This window comes from Chaetodon auriga, chromosome 4, assembly GCF_051107435.1.
Source record: "Chaetodon auriga isolate fChaAug3 chromosome 4, fChaAug3.hap1, whole genome shotgun sequence".
NCBI lineage: Eukaryota > Metazoa > Chordata > Actinopteri > Chaetodontiformes > Chaetodontidae > Chaetodon > Chaetodon auriga.
Window position 1 is genome coordinate 18,893,376 of NC_135077.1, and position 21,761 is coordinate 18,915,136.

General features: G+C 44.7%; 1 protein-coding gene across 2 annotated transcripts; it reads left to right on the forward strand.

Moving 5' to 3' along the window:
• The first annotated feature begins 949 nt into the window (after nucleotides 1–949).
• Nucleotides 950–20,812, forward strand: stox2a (storkhead box 2a). 2 transcript variants are annotated; one of them, XM_076728079.1, is made up of 4 exons: nucleotides 950–1,304; nucleotides 11,247–11,399; nucleotides 13,749–16,299; nucleotides 19,971–20,812. In XM_076728079.1, exons 1-4 carry the CDS (start codon nucleotides 965–967, stop codon nucleotides 20,170–20,172), a joined length of 3,246 nt encoding a protein of 1,081 aa, XP_076584194.1. In that variant the 5' UTR covers nucleotides 950–964; the 3' UTR covers nucleotides 20,173–20,812. The 2 variants fall into 2 exon arrangements, with proteins under 2 accessions (XP_076584194.1, XP_076584195.1); XM_076728080.1 differs by lacking the exon at nucleotides 950–1,304 and adding an exon at nucleotides 7,955–9,387.
• The last annotated feature ends 949 nt before the right edge of the window (nucleotides 20,813–21,761 follow it).

Consider the following 21,761-nt stretch of genomic DNA (forward strand, 5'->3'; position numbering starts at 1 on the left):
GTTGTTCCAGTTGGAGGTGCTAATGGGCTAATTTTCTGTATTTAAACACCTTTATGTCCCTTCCACCAATATATCATCAGCAAATACTTGAGATCCCCCTCTGGTTCATTATAATACAGTCCAGTACTGCGGTCCTGTGATAAATACTAGAATTTACACCTTTGTGGAATTTATTTGATGTTGTTGATTCAACTTGGTGGTTTTCAGGCTGTGTTTTGGGGTGGTGGATGGTGCATTGCGTTGCAGATGACATGTTATGTATGTAAATGAGGTGGACAAAATCATTATTAACATCTTTCAATGTGTGCAATATATTTTGCATGGACACCACCGATAATCTCAGGGGGAGGCATCTGATGATAAGTCTTCCACATGATATTGGTGGATGGTGATGGTGCGCTTGTCTTAACTGCTGGGTGACTTAGTTGGATGATGATGGTTGGACTGGAAATAACTTTCCTTTTGGTGACAATAAAGTTAAAGTTGATATTCTGATCAATCCTGCCGCTGTTTCTGTTTTTCTGACCACTCCTCGTCATGTTGGTGTGTTGCTGAGCCAGTTTATAACAAAGAAAAGGCTGCCTTCGGTGGTCCACCGAGGGCAAAGCAGAAGTTTACGAGAAGCACCTGAACGCAGCACAAGTCCTCGCCTCTTTCGTCGCTGAAAATAGGCCCTAATGCTCCCTGACAGTTGGCTTAGTTGGCCGCAGAGTGCGTCGTGTCAGGTTGTTGATTTTCCTGACTTTACATGGAGCACCTTTATTTGTAACGTCGAGCAGCAGACTCTGGATCAGCGCTGTGTTCTTCCAACCTGCGCTTCATTTCTCCAACATGCCTGAACCAGTTCAGATTATCAGGAACTTTTGGGGATAGAAATGAGGTCTCAACTATGTCGCGCAGCTAATCAAACAATAGTTTTCTTTGATTTTCATGTGGAGTGAAGTTTCCTGAGCCAGAAGCGGGAATGGAGAAGTTCCTCCAGGTGGCTCCGCACTCTCTGGCTCTGGTGCTGTCGCAGCTTTGCGCAGAAGATAACGAGGATCCCCCTCCATCACCGGACGCGCTCCCGCTGAAGGTACAGCATCACACCGGCTACGAGGTGTTCGCCAATTTCAAATCCGTGAACATGCAGCATTTCTGGAACAAGGCGCTCACACAGGCCCTGTCCGAGATCTTCTTCCTCGGCTGGATCGATGAGCGCGTGCTGCTGATCCAGGGCAAAGAAGTTCACCTCCAAGTCCTCAGGAACGGATGGACCAGGCGGACCCTGAAACCACCGCAGGGCTTTGACATCAAGTGCATAGGTGGGTTTGCCGTGTAGGAGCAGTCAGGATGCGTGCGTGCAGCCGTGCTCTTGCACTAAAAATGTAAGGTGGCGCAGAATCTTTGCATGGCGCAAAATCAGGCTCATGAAAGCAGACTCATCCCGCAGTTATAAAGAAGAGCCGCTCAGAGAAAGAAGGACAGCAGTAAACACAAACGTTTACAGGAGTGTTAACAGCAGCTTTAACGTGCAGGGGCAAAACCAGGCAGTGAAATCTGACAAATGTTGGCCTCCAACCACAGTCTGTCAGAGTGATTGGACGAGATGGCATCAATGAAATCATTGAAGCTTTGAGCTCCCGTGGGCCATATTTACTCCCATGCGTTTCTTCTGATAGTGTGTTTGTCCATTCAGAGCTTTAGACTTGAGACTTGACTCCCAAAAGACTTGAGCTGACTTGAGACTTGATTGCAAAAACATCCACGTAGCAGGTTTTTATGCAGCATTGCAATAAAACAGTAAGAAAAATAAATGCAGCTGCATCAGGGAGGCCCTGCAGAGCTGCACATGTGAGATAAACTCCAAAGCAAACCGAAGGTAACTAACTAACTAACTTCTGCTTACTGATATTTTACTAAGACCCGTTAATGTTTTGATGAATTAGACTGTTTGTGATGACTGAGTTGTTGCTTATTGTGAGGATCGTTATCTCAATCAGACCTAAACAAAGAAGCTTAATGAACTTCTGAAGTATTTGAAGGAAATGTTCACATGATGTGTCGTTTTAACGCTCAAGCTGCTAAAACTCAGCTCTCAAAAACAAGGGAAAAAAATGAATAAAATGGGCGAAACATTACTCAGAAGAACCAAATTGATGTGCCAACAGAAGAGGGAGATTTTACTTTAGAAAGATCTAGTCTCAAAGAACCTGCGGTTATCTTAAAAGTAGTGCAGCAAGACAGAAAAGAAGTATATTTATCTGGATTCAAAGAAATTCAGACTTCAGCACAGCAGGTTTGTACTCGTCACTGTCGATCAAACAGCTTTATAATTAAGCAAATTCTACTTTCAAGCGTTAAGTTACTCAGAACCAGTAATAAAACCTGAGTTAGAAGTTAAGGTACCTTATTAAAAAGCTTGAAACAGGTGAACTCTAACATTAAAAGCGCTTGGTAAGAAGAGCCTGTCATCTTATTTCAGATATTGAAATAACTGACTTGGATTTGGCTTTTTGCAGTGCAGAGACCTGAAAGTTCTACCAGAGACTCGCAGCTTACTCATTACAACTTAACTTGGACGTGTCCTCGAGGACTTGAGACTTGCGTTTTGGTGACTAAGTGGAAGATTCCTCTTCATGCCGCCCGTGCCTTCGGGGGCAGGGTCTTCATCGGGGTGATTTCCAGGACGTGTAAAAACACGGCCTGTGGATGCTCTACAAGACGACTGCATCCATCAGAGATTTAGATTTGGTTTGACTCGAGACTTTTCCTGCAGAGACTCGATTGACTCGAGACGCTGGACGTAGACCTGAAAGCATTTTGTGCGTCACGTCATGCTGGTCAGTCTCAGCCGTTTCTCTTCGTCCGTGCAGCTTCTCAGCGTTTGCCGCCGGCTGTGTTGTTGTCAGGCTGTTACCTTTGATCATCTGAATACCTGTCTGGCAGATTTACCTGCAGTCTGTGGCTCCTCAGAACTCTGCTGGCTGTTTCCACACTTCCACATTTCCACACCTCTTTAATAGCTTGAAAATGCTGCTGATTGACAGTCAACGTAATACGGCCCTCCTTTTTTTTTAATTGAGTTAAAATAGTTTTCCCCAAGGTTTTTATGTGATGTGTGTTCCCTTTGTGAGTCAAGGCAGCAGGTAGCACGAAACCAATCCAAGCTAGCCTGATGAGAGGCGTTCAGGCGGCTTGTCACCTCCTAACCTCAGCCGCTTCACATCACGCAGACTCACTCATTCAGACAGAAGGACTTCGGCCCAGTTTGACTCCAGCTGAACATTCCCACACTCATACTCATCTTCTCCTGACAGGGCTGTAACTCACGTATGTGCTGGGACAGGTTTGTACGACTGCAGGCATTGTCAGCAAGTCTAACCGCTGCACTCGTCACGCTGCCCTCACAACCTTCCCTTACCTGAGCCTGTCTGTCTGTGTGTGTGTGTGTGTGTGTGTGTGTGTGTGTGTGTGTGTGTGTGTGTGTGTGTGTGCAAATGAGAGGCGTGCAGCATGTCAGAGATCACCTTATTTATGTCTGTTTCACAATAGAGCCTCAGTCCCACCGATGCATTTGTTCTGCAGGTTGAAGGGCTAAAAGTACGATTATTAGCATTTCCAGCAGTGAATTACAGTTCAGGTTTAGTGTATTTAAACCTGCACTCATCAGTATTTTTATATAAACAATGAGTTGTGTAATGCCAAAGGTGTTACAAGTAATGACAGACAGGTACCACAGTTTACTGTTTTGGTTTTTCCAGCTCACAATTTTACATATTTCTTCACTCTCCTCCTACAAGTTCGCGCCTAGCAGTTGAACAAAGTGAGGAGTTTAGCAGCTGAAGTGGCAGATTTTACCTCAGTGTTGGTGGAGAGCAAAATTCACAATGTGAGTCCCTTCACCGGATCTCAAATTCAGGGAATATCAATAACAACATCATATCACCTTTGATGAGTGCAACAATTGCAAAGCAGCAAGTGTCGGGGTCTTACCACCCCTGCTGAACAGCTTCCTGGGGGAAACCCTGTAGTGTGTACTTCATATAGGTGTAACAGTACCTGCCTGCAAGTACTTTAAAGTAACTTTGTTTTGGTTCAGCTTTATCGATTTCATTCACAGACATCGCTCTCATCACCCTCTGGTGTTACAGTATCTGCAAATTTTACAGATAAACTTTAAACTTAAAGCAAACAACTCAGCGAAACAACTCCACCTGTGGCACCTGCTGCTGAGGAGCAGCGCTGAGCAGACTGCTGCTCACTGAGTGTTCAAACACCTCCACAGCTCCCGTCATGTTGTCAGACTTCTGCACTGAGCTCATAGACATTGATTGTGTTGAATTGAGAAGCCTCACTCGGTTCAGGTCTGTCGTAGCCCGAAGGTAAATCTTAAGATAGATTGTGATTTTTGGGTCCGTCTCTCAGACGAGGTGACGTAGCTGCTCTCTCACGACTGAAGCAAACACCGATAAGCTGTGGAATGTTTGTCTTATAGCTAATAACTCACCAGGCTCCATAAGGCCAAAACCAATAGAGCTTATATGCTGTTGGTTCAGATGCAGATTAGATCCTGATATATTGTTTGTGCAATATAGATTTTCCACTACCGAACCCATAATCTAAGATACATACCGTATTAACTTGGTGGAAAGTTATACAGTGCATGTAACAGTACATTATTTGGCAGCATAATCAATCTTTAGTTTAATAGTAAACCTATGTGATTTCAACCCGGAGTTAAATTTTAACACTTTTCCCTCTTTGATCCCCTGAAACAGCTCTGGTATGCAAAACATTTCCATGAATCAGGTAGTTCTGATGGATTTTTCCACCTTTTAAGTACCCAGAATCTTTAATTGCAGTGTTGTTGCTGTTAATTCTTATGGAGAATGTCCTGGAGCAACGATAACAGTAAACAGATGAAAACCACTGCAGTATTGATTGTCTAGCATGAGCTCGTTGTCTCAGCTGAAGTGTCAAAACTTCAGTTTGTGAGACAAGTTCATACAAAGTTCGGACAAAACAGGCTGTTCATCATCTGTGCGTACAACATGCTCTACATGCAAACTGCCTTGAGACAAATACATGCACAGGAAAGACGTTTTTATGGACATGCCTGAAACAAAAGACTGCAGTAACGTAATTCACTGACACCCTCTGCGGTACATGTTGCTCAGACATTAAAGCTGCAGGTGAGCAGGAAAGTGAAAATGTGCATTTAAAAGATAATTGACAGACAGCACCGGGTCGAGTCTTAGAAGGCATTTTGAGATCTGATTTTTAAACATATAGTGCCTTTACTCACATGAGCGCTACAAGTTTATGTAATGCAGATTATCCCCCAAACTGCCTGAGAATGTTTGATGAGGGCTGAGAGCCAAAAAGTAGCTGGATTAATACATTCAGACAAAAGTTGTGGATTTTCAGCTGTGTGGAAACAGTGTTTTTTAAAACTGACAATTCAATCTGATTAACTCAGGGACTTTGTATCCGTTAGCAGGCTCTGAACAATGGGCTGGGAGGAGTGTGTGCTCTTAAGGAAGGAAAAGTGGAGCGTTTGTTCAGGAAAACATGTTGCACTGCATTCCCTGCCGCAGCCCACGTCTGCGCTGGAAGGAAAGGGAGGGTCTCGGCACAGAATCGGGGGAAATGTTTGACGCGGCAGACAGATTTGTTACGGCGTATCTTCATGTCAGATCAGGATGTGTTTCTTTTGTGTCTTTATTCAGCGCCAGGTTTCGAGAGCTTGCTGAGAAAAGACGTGTGTTGTCATAAATGTTCCACTGGAGGGCAGAGCACTGGCATGAATGGTCTGTTTGAGAGGAAGTTTTCACAGGTCACACATGCTTCACGGCTTCAGGACACAACACAGCGTCACACATTCAGAGGGAAAAGTCTTGAAAACTGTTGGATTGTTATACATATTGATACAGACCCCCCCCCCCCCCCATTATCAGCTGACTTCTGCAAAACCAACTAACTCAGCTGCACTTTGAGTTTAGTGCTAATTTGCATATTTTAACATGCTAGCACACTAATGGTAAACATGGTAAACGTTGTACCTGCCAGACATCGACGTGCTAGGATCATCATTGTGAGCATGTTAGCATCCTGGCATTAGCATTTAGCTCAAAGTTCCATCTTGCTGCTGCGTGCGCGGCCATTGACTGTAGAAAAACTGATTTTTGTCATATTAGCAGCCATGGAATTTCAAAAGGTCGTTATTCATTTTCTCTAGTTTTCAGGGGCTCTAAGACCACACTGCAAAAAATGTGTTTTCAAAAGCAAGAAAAAAGCTGTAAAATAAGCAAAATAATCTGCAAACAGAACAAACAGAAATTTCACTCAGCCAAGATTTTTAAAACAAGTAAAAATATTGGGTGTCAAAGAGCCCACAGTTATCTTAAAAATAGTGCACCCAGACTAAGAGCAAGAACATTTGACTCAGAACCAGTAATAAAATATTATGTAAGAAGTTGTCTTATCAAGACAAAAAATCTTGAAAAAAGGAAAATACACATATTATAAAGCGCATGTTGCCTTGATTTAAGGTATTTCATCTTCCTCAGTTTTGGTTTTGGCCAACCTGCGAAGGTCAATAATAAAAACACTGTTATGCCCATGAAGGCTTTCAACCATTTGTTTATTTTCAGATTATTTTCTCAATTAATCTTTTTGTTCACAAGATGTGAGAAAAATGAAGAGCGAAAATGTAGTAATGCATCAGCCAGGAGAGATTCAGTTTACTGTCATTTATGCCCCCAAAATCAAATGAGTGTTGAGCGCTTTTGCTTGAAAAATGACACAATTAATTGATTATCAAAGCTGACAAATATCAGACTAATCAGTTAATTGACAAATCGTCCAACTCCCATGGCCTCACATTTGGAGTCAGCAGGATTTTCCAGTCGATATTCACATCATCGTAGCTGATTTTGGACACACGAGCAAAAAGTTCCTCTCCGTCTTTTGGGATTTTCAGATGATGTGATTGTGCGTTACGGCGCGCGAAGCGTTGACGGACCTCGGCGGCGACGCAGGAGCGTTTTCCGTCCGTGAAACAGACGCTGGGTCCTCGTCTGCGTGGCGTCTGTCTGCCTCTGTCTTGGGTGACTGGCCCTTTAAGGGAACGGCGCTCAAAGGTAACAGCTATGAGATCATCGGCTTGCGTCGTCATGGCAACAAAGGCTGTTGCAGCACTACTGAGAAATAAAATGGCCGGCGTGGTGTCGCTCTCCCTCTCCTCCTCCTCCTCACCCCTCCTTCCCTCCCTCTCCTCTTTCTCTTCGGTATCAGTGAACTGGAGCAGATTGGTTGTGACACCGTCCCACCTCCCCCTCCACCCATGCCCCGTCCTGCCCTCTCGCTTTGCTCCTTATTCTGTCCTCCGACCGTCCATTCACACTCCACACATGTGAGTCAGCAGGAGTCTGCAGCCGGCAGGAGCTGCCACTCCGGACATGATTAAGGTGATGCTTTGGCTTTTTCTTCTTCACTGACTGAAGCAACCGGTGGAAAAGCTCTGATGAGGAAGACACAAAAAATACATCAGCAGCCCTTTAAAACGAGCCCCTCCGGCCGTGGCCCCCGTCAAGTCTGTAGTTTTGGTCTCACGGTCAGGTGAGACACAAAAAGAGGGAGGCTGGGGGCTTAAGGGGCCCCTCATCCTGCAAGATACAGAGCTAGGAAGACAGAGAGGGTGAGGGAGCAGGGGAGGAAGTGCAGGGTGAGGATGGAGATTCAGCCAAAGATTCAGAGCTATTCCCTGGACATCATGTGAGGGCTGAATATTTTTATTTTTTTCCTGTGTGTGTGTGTGTGTGTGTGTGTGTGTGGAGCTGTTGATATTTGCTCTCCTCTCTGCCTTATGTATGTCCTCAATCTCTCTCTCTCTCTCTCTCCCTCTCTTGCATCCTCTCCTCCCCTCCCCTCAGCCTCAATCACCCAGACACAGACGCATGCATGCTCACGCAGGATCGCGCGCAGCAGGCGGATGCGCGCATACACACTTTCTCTCTCTCTCTCTCTCTCTCTCTCTCTCTCTCTCTCTCTCTCTCTCACACACACACACACACTCACACTCACACACACACACACACACACACACACACATACTCACACACCCTTCCTGGAGGTGCTGGGAGCAGCTGCAGCATTAGCGTTGAAAGAGATTTGCCGTTGACTGGAGTTTGCATCCCCCCCGTTAATGAATGGATGCTACGGCGATAGGCTCGGGAGCTTCTTCCGTTGGATTGCGGGAAACGGTGGATATCTATTCTTGAATTTATTTATTTATTTCTATGCTCTCCATTTTTTTCTCCCCACCCTCTCCTGGTGTGCTGTTGTCGAAAGGACGATGGGGTCTTGTGCTTGATCGGATAAAGATGGAGGTGAACGCGGCGTCTCCGGTGCTTGGCATACTGTTGAGGTTTCACTGCCCATTGGGGTGAATGGAGCTTTTATTTCAGTTTTTTTTTTAAGTGGGCTCTTTTGTTTTCCGGGGATCGGCCGAGCACTCCTGTGGTGAATTGAGCTATTGTCGAGGACTGGGCCTCTCAAGCTTTGAATCTTTGACTATCCATCCATCCCCTCCCTTCCTTCCCCCTTTACCTTCTGCTCAAAAGGAACAAGCGGATCCCAAAACCTCCACTGAAATCTCCCCTCGCCGTCCTCCTTGCTTCCAATGCCCCATTTCCCTCATCTCTACCCCTGCCCCCCCACCTCTCTCCTGCTCCCTCCTCCCACATCAGAGCGGCTACGTAATGTGCCTCCCTACGCATGCAAATGGGGATGCTACAAATGGTGGCTGGGACTGATGCCGATGAAAGGGTGATGCCTCGCGCAATCACCTGCACCTCCGCCGCCGCCGCCGCTGCCGTCGCTCCAGATCAGCCTGGGAGAGCCCAGCAGCCGATGACAACCACCCACAGTGCGAACACAGTCGTTTCTAGCTTGCTCGTGGATGTAAATGAGACGTGTGTATGTGTGTGAAGGTGCACACTGGTTCCTGCCATGTCTGGTGTGTGATCGCTCTAGCGGGACGTTCTTACTGATGCGGGGGAGGCACTGAGCCTGAGGTTGGTCGACCTCCCCCTGCACACCCCCCTTCCCCACCTCCCTCCTTCCTTCCCCTTCCTCCCCATTCCACCACCCAACCCCCCCTTTGCCCTCCTTCACCTTATCCCAGAAGCCCCCGGGGGTGAGGGCCACCTGGTAAAGGGGTCGCGATGAAGAAGAACCGCAGCGGCAATCTGCGGCGGGCCTGGCCCAGCTCGGAGCTCGCCGAGCGCCCGCTGGAGCACAATCTCTCCCGTAGTGAGAAAGACATCCGTGTGCAGAAGCAGCATCTTCCTCCCCCTCCTCCTCCTCATTTCTCTCCGTCCCCGCCAAGTTATCGTGCGCCAGGTGAGTCTGACACTCCCACCAACAGAAGCTCCACCCTCTCTCTACGCAGAGCTGCTCGGAGTTAGCAAAGAGGCCAAAGTTGGCAATATTTTCGTGTAGGAAATGCTGGTGACGTCCCCTTTGGTTCCTTCTCTAATGTATCAAAGGAGGTCAAGCAGAATCAGAGAAGAAATATTTTAAATTATTTAATCTAAAGCTTTCCCTCGCCTCTCGCCTTGTTTTAAAATTCATTAAAACCGTCTCTCAGAGGGTCCAAATCTCTCTAACTTTCTTACTTCCGAACGTATTTTCACACATCTTCGTATCCACTGACCCATATTTAAACAAAAATGGAACCAATAGTCAAATGCTATGAAAAATGTTCATCCATCGATTCAGTTTTTCTAGCATGTTCTCCTGAGCAGTCGTGGAAGGATGCATGAGTTGCATCACCTTTGCATCAAATTCAGTGACAGATTCGTATTTGTGCTTGTGGGACATCTCACAAACTAATGAAAATCACATCCTTTCAGCCTCTCATTAAACATTTTTTTTTTTTGCTTCCTTTCTTGCTTCATTATCAGATGTGCATCCTAAATACTACAACCTCGTTCCCTCACCCCTCAGAGATGTGCTCTGTTTATACCTTTCCAAAAAAAAAATAGTGAAATACTACAAAGCTCAGGGCAGGGTGAGAGTGGTTTGTGTTTGTTTGTTGTTCTGGCAGATCCAGCTTTTCTCATGGTCACTAAAAGAAAAAAATAAAAAATGCGTAAAGCCTCGTAAAGCCACATAAAGCTTAAGGGGCTGTGATACTAAGCAGAGATAACGTCATCGTGTTGCTTAACTGACCATTCAGCTGAGTGTGGCAAGGAGGCAGGGCCCTGCACTGATCTCAGCTCAGCCAAAAAAAAGTGTGGACAGCAGATGGTAGCAGAACTTTAAGACAGCACTCAATAAGGCACCATTAATTCTGCTGGTTATCTGCTGAGACTTCCCATGAGGTTAGAAATGAACCACGGAGGCCTTGGGGGTGCGTTTTCTCCACCGTATCGTGCGACTCTCTATCGATCACCAGATTTAGGGCAGGGGACGGGGTCAGCTACAGCACAGATGCTGCAGCGGCGGATTCAGCGTGACGCTTTTTGACCTTCCAGCAGGGCAGATGTTTGCTCTCAGAGGGGCTGGAAGCCGGGCCGTCTGGTGGGAGGATGATCTCACTACTCGCTCCTGCTGACAGCAAAGCCAGATTAATTCAACAAAGACAGCAGAGAGTTTGTGTGTGTGAGCTCTGAATGTGGTGCTAAAGTCACTTTGAATTCTGTTAAATTTCATATTCGTTGTATATGCAGGTGGAGGTTTGTGTGGTGGGCATGCACATCTGTGTATGTGTGTGTGTGTGTACAAGTGGATATATGTATGAGTGTATGCTTTAGTATGTGTATATATAGGTAGTCTGGCTATTGTTGTTTTTGGCGTATATTCTCTGTCCAGGTGACACAATTGTATTATTTTTTCCGTCTTTAAAAGAAAACTCCATAAAAAGTAATTTAAAAAAATCGAACACGCTGGCTTTGACACTCCGTAAGATCCATTTTTTTGCTGGATGGATTGAATAGCGAGGCTGCAAAGACTCAGGTGATCTCACACTACGGTTCGGGCTGCTGCAGCAGCTGCTTCGCTTTGCTAACCTACGAGAAACAGGAGGAGCGAGAGGAAGCACAGGGAGGAGGGGTGGAGCTGTTCCAGCCAGCATGCAAACTGCTGCTGTTTGACCATTACATCATAGCTTCACACGCTGCGCCTGCTGTTCATTCATGATCTCACAGTTGTGCTTGTGCCTCCTCCTCCTCCTCCTCCTCCTCCTCCTCCTCCTGCAGGTGACGTGTCTCCGATCAGTATGTCGCCTATCAGCCAGTCACAGTTCATCCCGCTGGGGGAGATTTTGTGCCTGGCCATCTCTGCTATGAACTCTGCCCACAAGCCTGTCAACCAGGAGGCTCTGGTGGAGCACCTCACTGCCAGCTTCCCAGGTACGCTCCTCTGACCTCCTTCTTAAGATGGGACTGCACTAACGCGTGCAGAAACTGAGTTTTGAACACATTATTGTGGCATATTGTGATGGAAAATTTGCAGCTACTCTAAATACTGAGGTAGAAATGTTGATTTATACGTCTCTGCATGTCAAAACTTGGTTTATTATCTTCTGATTTGTTGCTTATGAATATCCTCTCACTAAATGAAGGACTGACACGCTTTCATTTTTTACTCACACCGAACATAAAAGCTAGGTTCAAAGAGCAAAGTAATGATCTGTGTAGGCTTTAAACATCTATTGATCTCACCTCAGGACACATTTCATTGATTAATTCAGATATTTTATCCCATAAAATCTTCAAAAAAAGCATCACAATGTTTCAACAGGAATACATCTGAAAATATTAGTTATTAGAAAATTAATCAGCAACTGTTTTAATAATCCGTGTAATAGTCAGTTGAAAGGTGTCAGCTGCTCACGTGAGGATTTTTTCATATGTGATAATAAACAGAAAACTTTTGGAATTTGAAGACGTCACATCGAGCTCTGTGAACCTACGGTGGATTTTTTCATTATTTTCGGACAAACTTGAATATTAAGTCTACAATTACTCCTTAAATAAGGCATAAAACTGGCTAAAACACAGGGAACATCATTGTTTTGGGACATACATGTTATTTATTTGTAACTGTCTCTAAATTGTTGCTGTGCTCCAGCAAAATCTTCACAGTGTTCATTGGTTTGAATGTACATAATATTTTAACAGCATAGCTTCTTAACTTTATCCAGGATTACTCTTTAAGCAGGTGAAACGAGCCTAGAAATCTATGAAAACACAAGGTTTGACTGTGTTGTCATGTTGTCAGTCAAAATTAATTGTTAGCACGTCTTTCAAATTCATCTCTGCTTCTATACGATGCCGGAGTGGAGTCTAGCTGAACTTATATGTTGCATCATTTCTGTGTAAGAGACTAACAAAGGGGTGATGTAACGTCAGGCAACACGAGGCCTCGCTAGACAAAGGTTACAAATGGTGTTTGAAATGGACTTCTTTCAATGTTGATGAGGTCATTTATATAAAGGTGAGCTCTTCAGGTGACTGATGGTGCTTTGCATCCTGATTGAATATCATCAGGAGTCATCTTTAGCTTGTTAACTATCATTTGTCTGTACGTAGAGATTAAATCTTAGATTGTCCAATGGTATGAAGGTAGATATACAAGTCAAACAAGGACATACTTTAAAATGCATGTGGATTTGTGTGAGGTGACGTACAGGCTGGCTGAAGAAATGTTAGGATAGTCAACAAAAAATGTAAAAAAAAAAATTTAAAAAAAAATGCCCATTTTATGTCATGTAAAGCTCACGTAGACATGCGGCCATTTTCATTGTTTTCTCCAGGGGTTTAATAATGAAAATAAATTCTAGTAAGATCATAATGTTTCCAAAGATACTTGAAATATTACACAATACCTCTGTTGCAATAGTGAAAAACTTTATTTATGCAGCAATTTTCTTAACAATGTGACAAAATGTTTCCCATAAAAAACTGTAATAAATGATCAATAAATACAATAAATGAAAGAAAAAAGAATGAAAGAGGAGATTTAAAAGCAGGGATAGATTTAGCGAGCCTGTAGATGGCAGGTTCCAGAGTACGTAAGCTTCACAGAGCTCGAAGGAAATGCTGGAATGAGAAGATGAAGAATAAATGCAGGATGTGAAACTGTGTCGACTGTGTTTGTCTTTGTTGTAATTTGAAGGAGAAAAAGGTTTAAACAGTACTTCAGTTTAGTCCGTCACCAGAATATTCCAAAAAATGTTGCAAGAATTAGTTATTAGTTTGTATTTTTACTAATTTCGTGTTCAGTCATGAAAAAAATTAAGAAAAACCTCTCGTCATCCTCACCCAATCGCATCTTTCACTCATTTTACCCCTCTTGAATATGACTTTATACGATATAAGTTACATGTAAAATGAGTGCATTGAGTGACTGTAGCTTCATGCAAATAACACATTTTACTCATATTAAAATCGGCCTCAAGCTACTTTTATTATCTCCTTGACAAGCTGAAGTTATTTTGTTCGTCCTCACAGACCTTTGTCCCCTTTGTTAGACCTGACCATAATATCTTAATAGCAGTTCTCACATTGTGACAAACAAGAAATCTCAGGGGTTCTTTCTTGACCTTTAACATGTTTATTTGGATTATATTTCTGTCTCTAAGTTGTGCCCATGCTCCAACAAGATGAATCAAAATGTCCTGTGATTGAACAGTTTTAATACAAAAACATTTTTTAGCTGAAATTTATAAAACTGTGCTTCAACTTTGTTTTCTGCAGGCGTGCCTACACCCAGCTCCGAGGTTCTGCGACATACCCTGAACATGCTGGTGCGAGAGAGGAAGATCTACCCAACTCCAGAGGGCTACTTCATTGTCACCCCCCAGACCTACTTTATCACTCCCTCCCTCATCAGAACCAACAACAAGTGGTATCACCTGGATGATCGGCTGCAGGAGCGCCAACCGCAACAGTCACAGCAGCAGCAGCAGCAGCAGCAGCAGCAGCAGCAGCAGCAACCTCAGCAGTGCACTTCGCCTCAGTCTGGCAATGTCACACCATCCACACCTGGCTGCCTGAGAGAGAGGCCTCCTCGCAAGAATCACAGTGACTCATACAACTCCTATCGCGAAGACACATCCAGGCTTCACACCTCCGCGCTCCAAACTAAGTCACCAAAGGAGCACAGGGGAGATTCTTATCAAAATAAGCCGCCCAAGGAACACAGCAGCGGGGAACCTCCGCCAAGCACGTCAGCCAAGGAGCACCGAGGAGAACCGCCGTCATACCCTTTTCCCCCTCTTCCCACTTCCCCTCCTGCCCAGCAACCGCCGCCTCAAGATCCCGCTGATAAGAGCAAAAGCATCACTTCTTTCCCTTATAAAACTGACACTCTGACCAAAAAGAAAGAAGGAAGTGGTGGCAGCGGAAGTGGTGAGAAGCAATCCAAAAGGTTCGGTCTCAGGCTCTTCAGGCTGAGTTTCAAGAAGGACAAAATGAGGCAGCTGGCCACCTTCTCAGCCCAGTTCCCCCCAGAGGAGTGGCCTCTTCGTGACGAAGACGTGCCAACCACGCCCATTCCCCGTGAGGTGGAGATGGAGATAATCCGCCGGATCAACCCCGACCTAACAGTGGAGAACGTGGCGAGGCATACGGCTGTGATGAAGAGGCTGGAGGAAGAGCGTACGCAGAAGAACAAGGCGGGGTCGTCGGCCCAGCACAGTGCACGCAGCAGGAGGGGGAGGGGACACAGGAGGGCCCCACATGGCAAGTCCCGCTCACACAGCAAGCCCCGAACCTCCAGGGGAGACCCATCTGAGGGTTCGAACTGGGACCTTTTGTTCATGGAAAGGGATTACCGCTTCTTCAGCCACTCGTTAGTTCGCTCGCCTCGGGAGGCCATGTACACCTTGGAACGCAGGCGAAGTGGAGGCGCAACATACCTGGTCCATAGTAACCCCAACATTACTGAATCGTACTGCCCGGTTACCCCTGAGTGGGACGTGTCTGGGGAGCTCGCCAAGAGACGGACCGAGATGCCCTTCCCAGAGCCATCGCGCGGGACCTGCCAGTCCAGAGTGCAAAGAAGTCACAGTCACAATCAGGACAGGAAGTCACGTCACGAGAGGTCAGATCAAGCTAAGGAACGCTCTCGGTCCATGGACAACTCCCTCAAGGGCCCGTCGCTGGGAGCGCCAGAAGACTTTGAACCAAGTCTGGAGGAGCGCAGTCATTACTACACTGATGACGGCACCCTGCGTGCCACGCAGAAGTCCTCCCACTACTCAAGGATCATGTTCTCTGCTGCTAAGTTCCACTCTGACTTTAATGTGCCTGATTTGGGGAAAGGGAGTTTGGACGAGTCAAGGATCCGGAGTACGATGGAGAGGAACAAAAGCAGAGACAGCTTGCCAACGTACAATGAGCTAATGGGACTTTCTCCTAAGCCCTCAACAGATGAGTACTTCCAGTGCAATACGTCAAATGAAACAATCCTAACTGCCCCTTCGCCTCAGGCAAAATCAGAATATGACACATTAACCTCATCAGGGGGACTCCGAAAGGGCTCTCCGGCTGACCGCCAAACGCCTCACCTCACCTCTCCTCACACGATGGAGTACAAAGAGGATTTGTCGGCAGCAAAGGGACAGAATGGCTCAGTGCGACTGACGCCAAGCCAGACGCCGGAGCCAGTGCAAAATGCCCGTTTGACGCCGCACCAACACAATGTAGATCCCGGAGGGGGAGGAGGCAGTATGGTGATCAAGAGGAAAGAGATCTTCAGCAAGGACACTTTGTTCAAACCTCCACACAATGCCTTGTCCACAGGCTACGTGGACAGCAGCTACACCAAGTCCGGCACATTGCGGAAAGCCTCACATGCCAAATCAACAGAGGCCCTAGACAATCCTGAGCCCCAGCAGCCTTCCAATTCAGCCACTTCCTCAGCGTCACCTGCAGTTTTACAGGGCTGCTTAGAGCCAACAGTCCCCTCCGCGTCCTTTGACTATTATAATGTATCAGATGATGAGGAAGAGGAAGAGGCAGAGGAGGACTCGCACAAAGAGTTGGCAAAGGCAGAGGACAACAAAGACCACGGGGAAGGGGGTGGTAACGGTGGAGGCAGCGGCGGTGGCGGGGAGGGAACCATGCAGTGGCTACTGGAGCGGGAGAAGGACCATGATCTGCAGCGGAAACTGGAGACCAATCTGACCTTACTCAGCCCCAAGGAGACGGAGAACAGCAGCAGCCAGAAGTCGGCCCACTCTGCCCGTTTGGACAGCATGGACAGCAGCAGCGTCACAGTGGACAGTGGATTCAACTCCCCCAGGTATGTGCTTAAATGAACTGTGCATGTGCATTATCATCAAACACCACTCAAACGGTCTTAAATCAGCGTTAGCAGTGAAGTGTGGGAGGCAAACTCAAGCACAACACAGTGGGATGTAAAATATCTCCAAACAGCTGCATTGCTGTCAAACCAGACAACAACATATGTAGCATTCATGAAATATAACTAAAAGTCCTTCAAAATTAGAATAAAAACCTTAACTCAAGGTCAATTTACGAGCTTTTTTTTGCATCTCAGTTTTCCTCAGTGGATGGACTGTGCTCAGTTGTCGTCACATGACCTCAGTGTGCAGCTTTGGTCATGTGATCACTCATGAATGTAAACTGTAGCAGGTTGAGAGATGATAGAAAGGCGCCCAGGTTCAAATTCAGGTCTTGACTTTGTATCTTCCTCTCAGTGGCCACTTTATTAGGTACAGTGTAACTCAACACCGCCCTGTCATAACCTCTATCTCTGTGCAGCTCATAAAGTTTTGGGTGACATTCTCCGAAACGTTAAATTGAATTATACCTTTATTAAGGTTGGAATATATTAGACTGCACAGATGTACCTAATAAAGTGGAAACTGAGTACATATTTATATTGAGAATCATTGTTTTGCACTGTTTTGGGGGTAGCGCTTAGTGAGATAGTGTTTCAGTGGTGCTTTTTAACCAGATAAAATGTTGGTTAAACTGTGAGAAGGACCAGTTTCCTGCTTTAAGAAGAGTCTAGTGACATTTCTGAGAGGGGAATCCTCTCCTAACTATTCAAATGTTGGTTTGTGTAAGAAGTCTGACGTGTAGGGATGCTACGATCATGTTTTTTGCAGCGCGTACCAGTTATTGATCAACTTATGGCCATATCGGCAAATACACGGCCATTTCCGATCTTTGTTTTGTTTTGTCATAGCTGCTGGTGTAGTAGTTGGGTCAGTTTGACGGCTTTGTAGCGTATTGGGATCTCCACCAGGTGGCAGCGTAACTTTGGCTATAAATGCCGCGTGACGGCACAGCATGAAGAACCACAAAAAGTCAATCTTGTTGGTTTTTTATTCAATGTCAAAAACATGCTTGTAGTGGGCCTGTTCAATCAGCAGAGCAGTGAAAGAACTCACAAGGAGCAATGAACAGGTAGCCTTCAGTAAGTCTGTGACAACTGAAATACACAATTCCTCCTCTGCAGGAGACGGAGTTCAGTTGAAGTGAGGTTTGAGCAAAATAGAGTACTTACAGAGTACCTAGAAACATCTAACACATGGGAAAGCTGAGTAGTCACTGATCTGTGATTTGCTGAGACCACGATCGGCGACTATAAAGCATTTTTCACTGAATATTGGATGATAACGATCGGTGCTCACCAAGCCTGGACTTCGGGGTTAGCTCACAGCATTCCAAACATGAAAGTCTGCAAAATATAAAGCACTACCACCAGTTTCATGCTAAACAGCCAACTCGTACTGATCATATTCTGTCGGTTTGTGTGTGAATAACTGGAGTGGTATTTTAAGCAGCCTGGAGATTCACAGGCGTGGATCACACAGCTGTGACACTGCACTGTGTCACTGTTGTATTTCCTTCATCTTGATGGCAACAAAAGGCAGACGAACCTTTGAAAGTGACTGTAATAGAAACAGATTATATATAAAAATAAATGTTTCTTTGTTTCAACTTCAGATGAAACAGAGCGTGAAAGTTGTAACAAGCACCTCATTAATGAATACATTTTATATATGGAAAAAGGATAAAAGGATAAAAAGTGTTAACGTGAGATGAATAGTTTAAGCTTCATGTAAACAACTGTAAACATCTCTTCATCAGACAAAAAAGTGCAGCAGGCAGTAGGCTAATCCTCCTCTCCGAGCCAATCGTGAACTGCAGCACTTTAATATCAATGAATCACTCGTGAACCATCTGAACGCAATTTAGCCGACAGTTACCAGAAGGACCATTCCACCAGTTTAATATTGCACCTCCATAAAGCTGTTGTACTGGTGAGAGACAGTATAAAAAAAAAAAAACAAAGCAGCAGAGGACGAGATATCATGACTTTTATTGTCCAGTAAGGGGTTAAGCTCAGAAAACGCTTCCCATGATGCAACTCAATCCGACATTCGACCCTCTGCCTGTTTCCAACTCTCAGTCAGTAACACCAGCTCTGATCTTCACTTCACAGAATGACCCTTTAATGCAAACTCTGTGTAGACAGAAATATTGGGCTTAAATATATGAGGAATAAATAATGTAGCATCAGTGATCACATGTACGTAACACGTACTATAAAACATGTGTGCCACGTATTTAGGATATATTAATATGATTTAATTAAATGTCAACTCTTAAAATGTTACGGCTTCTACTTACACTCATAAAGTTGTTTAGATCTATTTTTTTTAATTTGGATGAATGAGCCACAAGTCCTGGAGGGCATTTGTTTTTTGTTTTTTTTTATTATTATTCTCATTAACTAGAGTATTAACTAGAATCACAAACACATTGTGAAGTAGTTTCAGCTGTATTTTACTTGCATTCGTCCGTCTACAACCTCATGTCCAAAAAACTTTAAACACTGTAAAATGTTAAACAGTGTGATGATTTGTAAAACACTGAAATGGCGTTTTTGAGAATGCAATGAGGCAATGAGGAGATCAGCTGATGTCACTTTGAAAATGGCGGCGGCGTTTCTGGATCTGGTTTATATACGGTTTCCTGTTTGCATGGCAGAGTTTCAGCTTCATCTGTGGCTGCTGTGATGCACTGTGTTCACTGACGGTGGTGTTTGGACGTGTTTCTGAGCCCATGTAGCGACATCACGTCTGTTTTCAGTGCAGACCGTCTGAGGCCTGAAGATCAGGGCCAGCCAGTGCTGGTTTTGGGTTCGTCCCTCGAGTAGAGATTTGTTCAGATTCTCTGAATAACGACGTTATGTGTCAAGATGACGCCGCAAGAGTGGCAGCTACAGCAGCTCTGACCACTTTTCTTTCAGTGTGTTTATATTTTTCATTTTGTATTCGGTATTCTTTTTTATTGTCTTTTTGATCTTTCTGTGCCTCTTTTAGTCTTTGCTGTTTGTAACGATTTATATTTCCCCGGCGTGGAATTAACAAAGTTTTAGCTCATCTCACTCCAGACAATGAAACCCCCAAATTCTTTGTACTTTGACATTGAGAAACATTATTCTTAAATTGTTGCACTATTTTCCAGCACAGTCTGTCACAGAGTGGTGACGCCCTCCCCATCGTTACCTAAGACTGCCTCGGCCTCTCTGAAGCTCCTTTTATACCTGGTCATGTTACTCACCTGTTGCCCGTCAGCCTCATTAACCATGAGACGTCCCAGCAGCTGTTTTCTTTCAGCATTTCACAACTTTTCCAGTCTTTTGTTGCCTCTGTCTCAACTTTCTTGACACACGTTTTGCTGCCAAACTAAATTCTAAATGTGGAAATCCTTTTCAGAAGCAATGACATTTCTCAGTTTCAACATTTGATGTTTGTTGCCTTTGTGTTATTTTCAGTTAAATATGGGCAAATCATCACATTCTGTTTCTATTTAGCGTCCTCACTTTTTAGGAAGCAGTGTTGCAGACGAGCTCGACTGAAGCCACACGAAGTGAAATCCTTCACCCGGTGTTTTAATTCAGTGTGTTTTCACTTCCTGTCGTGTCTTGTGCAGGACGCGCGAAAGCCTTGCATCCAACACATCCAGCATAGTGGAAAGCAATAGACGGCAGAATCCAGCGCTGAGCCCCGGCCACATTGGCACCAGTAGTATCGGACTGCCATTCAGCTTTCGCGCCATCCCAGAGCCCCCCACCACGCAGCCTGAGAAACTCCAGAAGTCATCGAACTGCCTGGCCTCCATCACCAGCGTCTGACAGGCGGCACAGACTGAGACCGTGACGGTGGTGGAGGAGAGAGGACGCGAGGCGTTTTCACCATTTCCGCCCTCGCTGTCCTCAACACACACGCACACACACATCCACACACACACACACATCTTCAGACTCCTGAGAATCCATTTACTGGGACTGTTACAAAAACAGGCATGGCTTCAAGAGACTGTTCCCACAGCTTCAAGAACTTTACTGCAAAAAAGAGAAGAAAACTACAGAATATCAGACCGCTGTAGGTGAAGAACCCTACCTGAAGTACTTTGGTGACATGGACTCTAGTTTGGCTTATATCAAGATTCTTGACTATTGGTATTGGAAAGTAGTAGACTATAGGATTCAAGTTACATTTGGAAATATCGAAAACTTTTTATATTACTTAACAATACATGTCCAATTAAATGTTCTCCTTCCTGAAATAGCGTCAAGTTCTTCAGGACGATTCACTGTATCAGCACAATGTCGAGACAATAAAAGTTGATCATGAGAACAACGAATGAAAGATATTAAAACATAAATCAGCTCAGATTTGTGTACCGCAATGCAAATGATGTATGTATACTCGATACTTTTGATATCCTAATTATTATAATGGTGGTATTAAAGATGCTATGTGACCAAAAAACGACGTTTGGACGAAATGAGCTGCACCTCACCCCTCACGTGTACAGGTCAACTCGAGCTCGACACGAGGCTCGTTTAGTGTCCGGTCCGGAGCTTTCAGTCGTATCACATGAGCTTCATCGGGAGAAGTTCATCAGAGAGTCTGGGATGTGCAAATGTTCAATTTTCTGAGCGGTTTAAACTCTTTTCTTGTCTTTTCTCGAGTTTGAAAATTCATTATTGGCCTTGGGAAAAGCAGTTGAGCTGCTCTGGAGCTTTCAGCCACATCACATGATCTTCCTCCGCAGGTGGAGTCGGCCCAGTCGTCAACTTCTGTTTCAAAGGAAAGTCGATGATAAACTTTTCATGGTGCATTGTGGGAACTGTAGGCAGAATGAGGAGCCACAGACTCAACAGTCATGGATGTTCTAAAATCTCAAATGGTCAGATTTCATTTAGTCTTTCCAACAGATAATAGTTCCTCATGAAAACTCAGATTATCTCAGAGTCAATTCATTGATTAGTAGATAATTGATGAATCTTTTAAGCCATTTTTAATAAAAATGGCAAAAACACTTTTTTTGCTTTTCTTAGTTATCTAAGACGGTAACTTGGTCAGACGAAACAAGACGTGTTATACAGATCATTCGATTCATGGAGAAAATAATCAAAAATTATCTTTAGTTAGCATTCCTACATGTGCTGCATTGTGGGAATTGTAGGCAGAACACCTGATTTCATCTTCTGTTTTCCTTCAAGAAAATAGTTCCTACTGAACTGTTGACTGCGGTTTGGGTATATTTCAAAGAAACCAAAATATTTTTCTAGAAAGTTTTTAGAGCTGAAACGATCAGTCGATTGACAGGAATCTGTTCTGAGCCGTTTTTCGAGGAAAAAATGCCACAAATTTCCTAAAATGTGATGATTTGCTGCTTTTCTTTGTCTTGTATGTAAGTAAACTGCGTTATCTT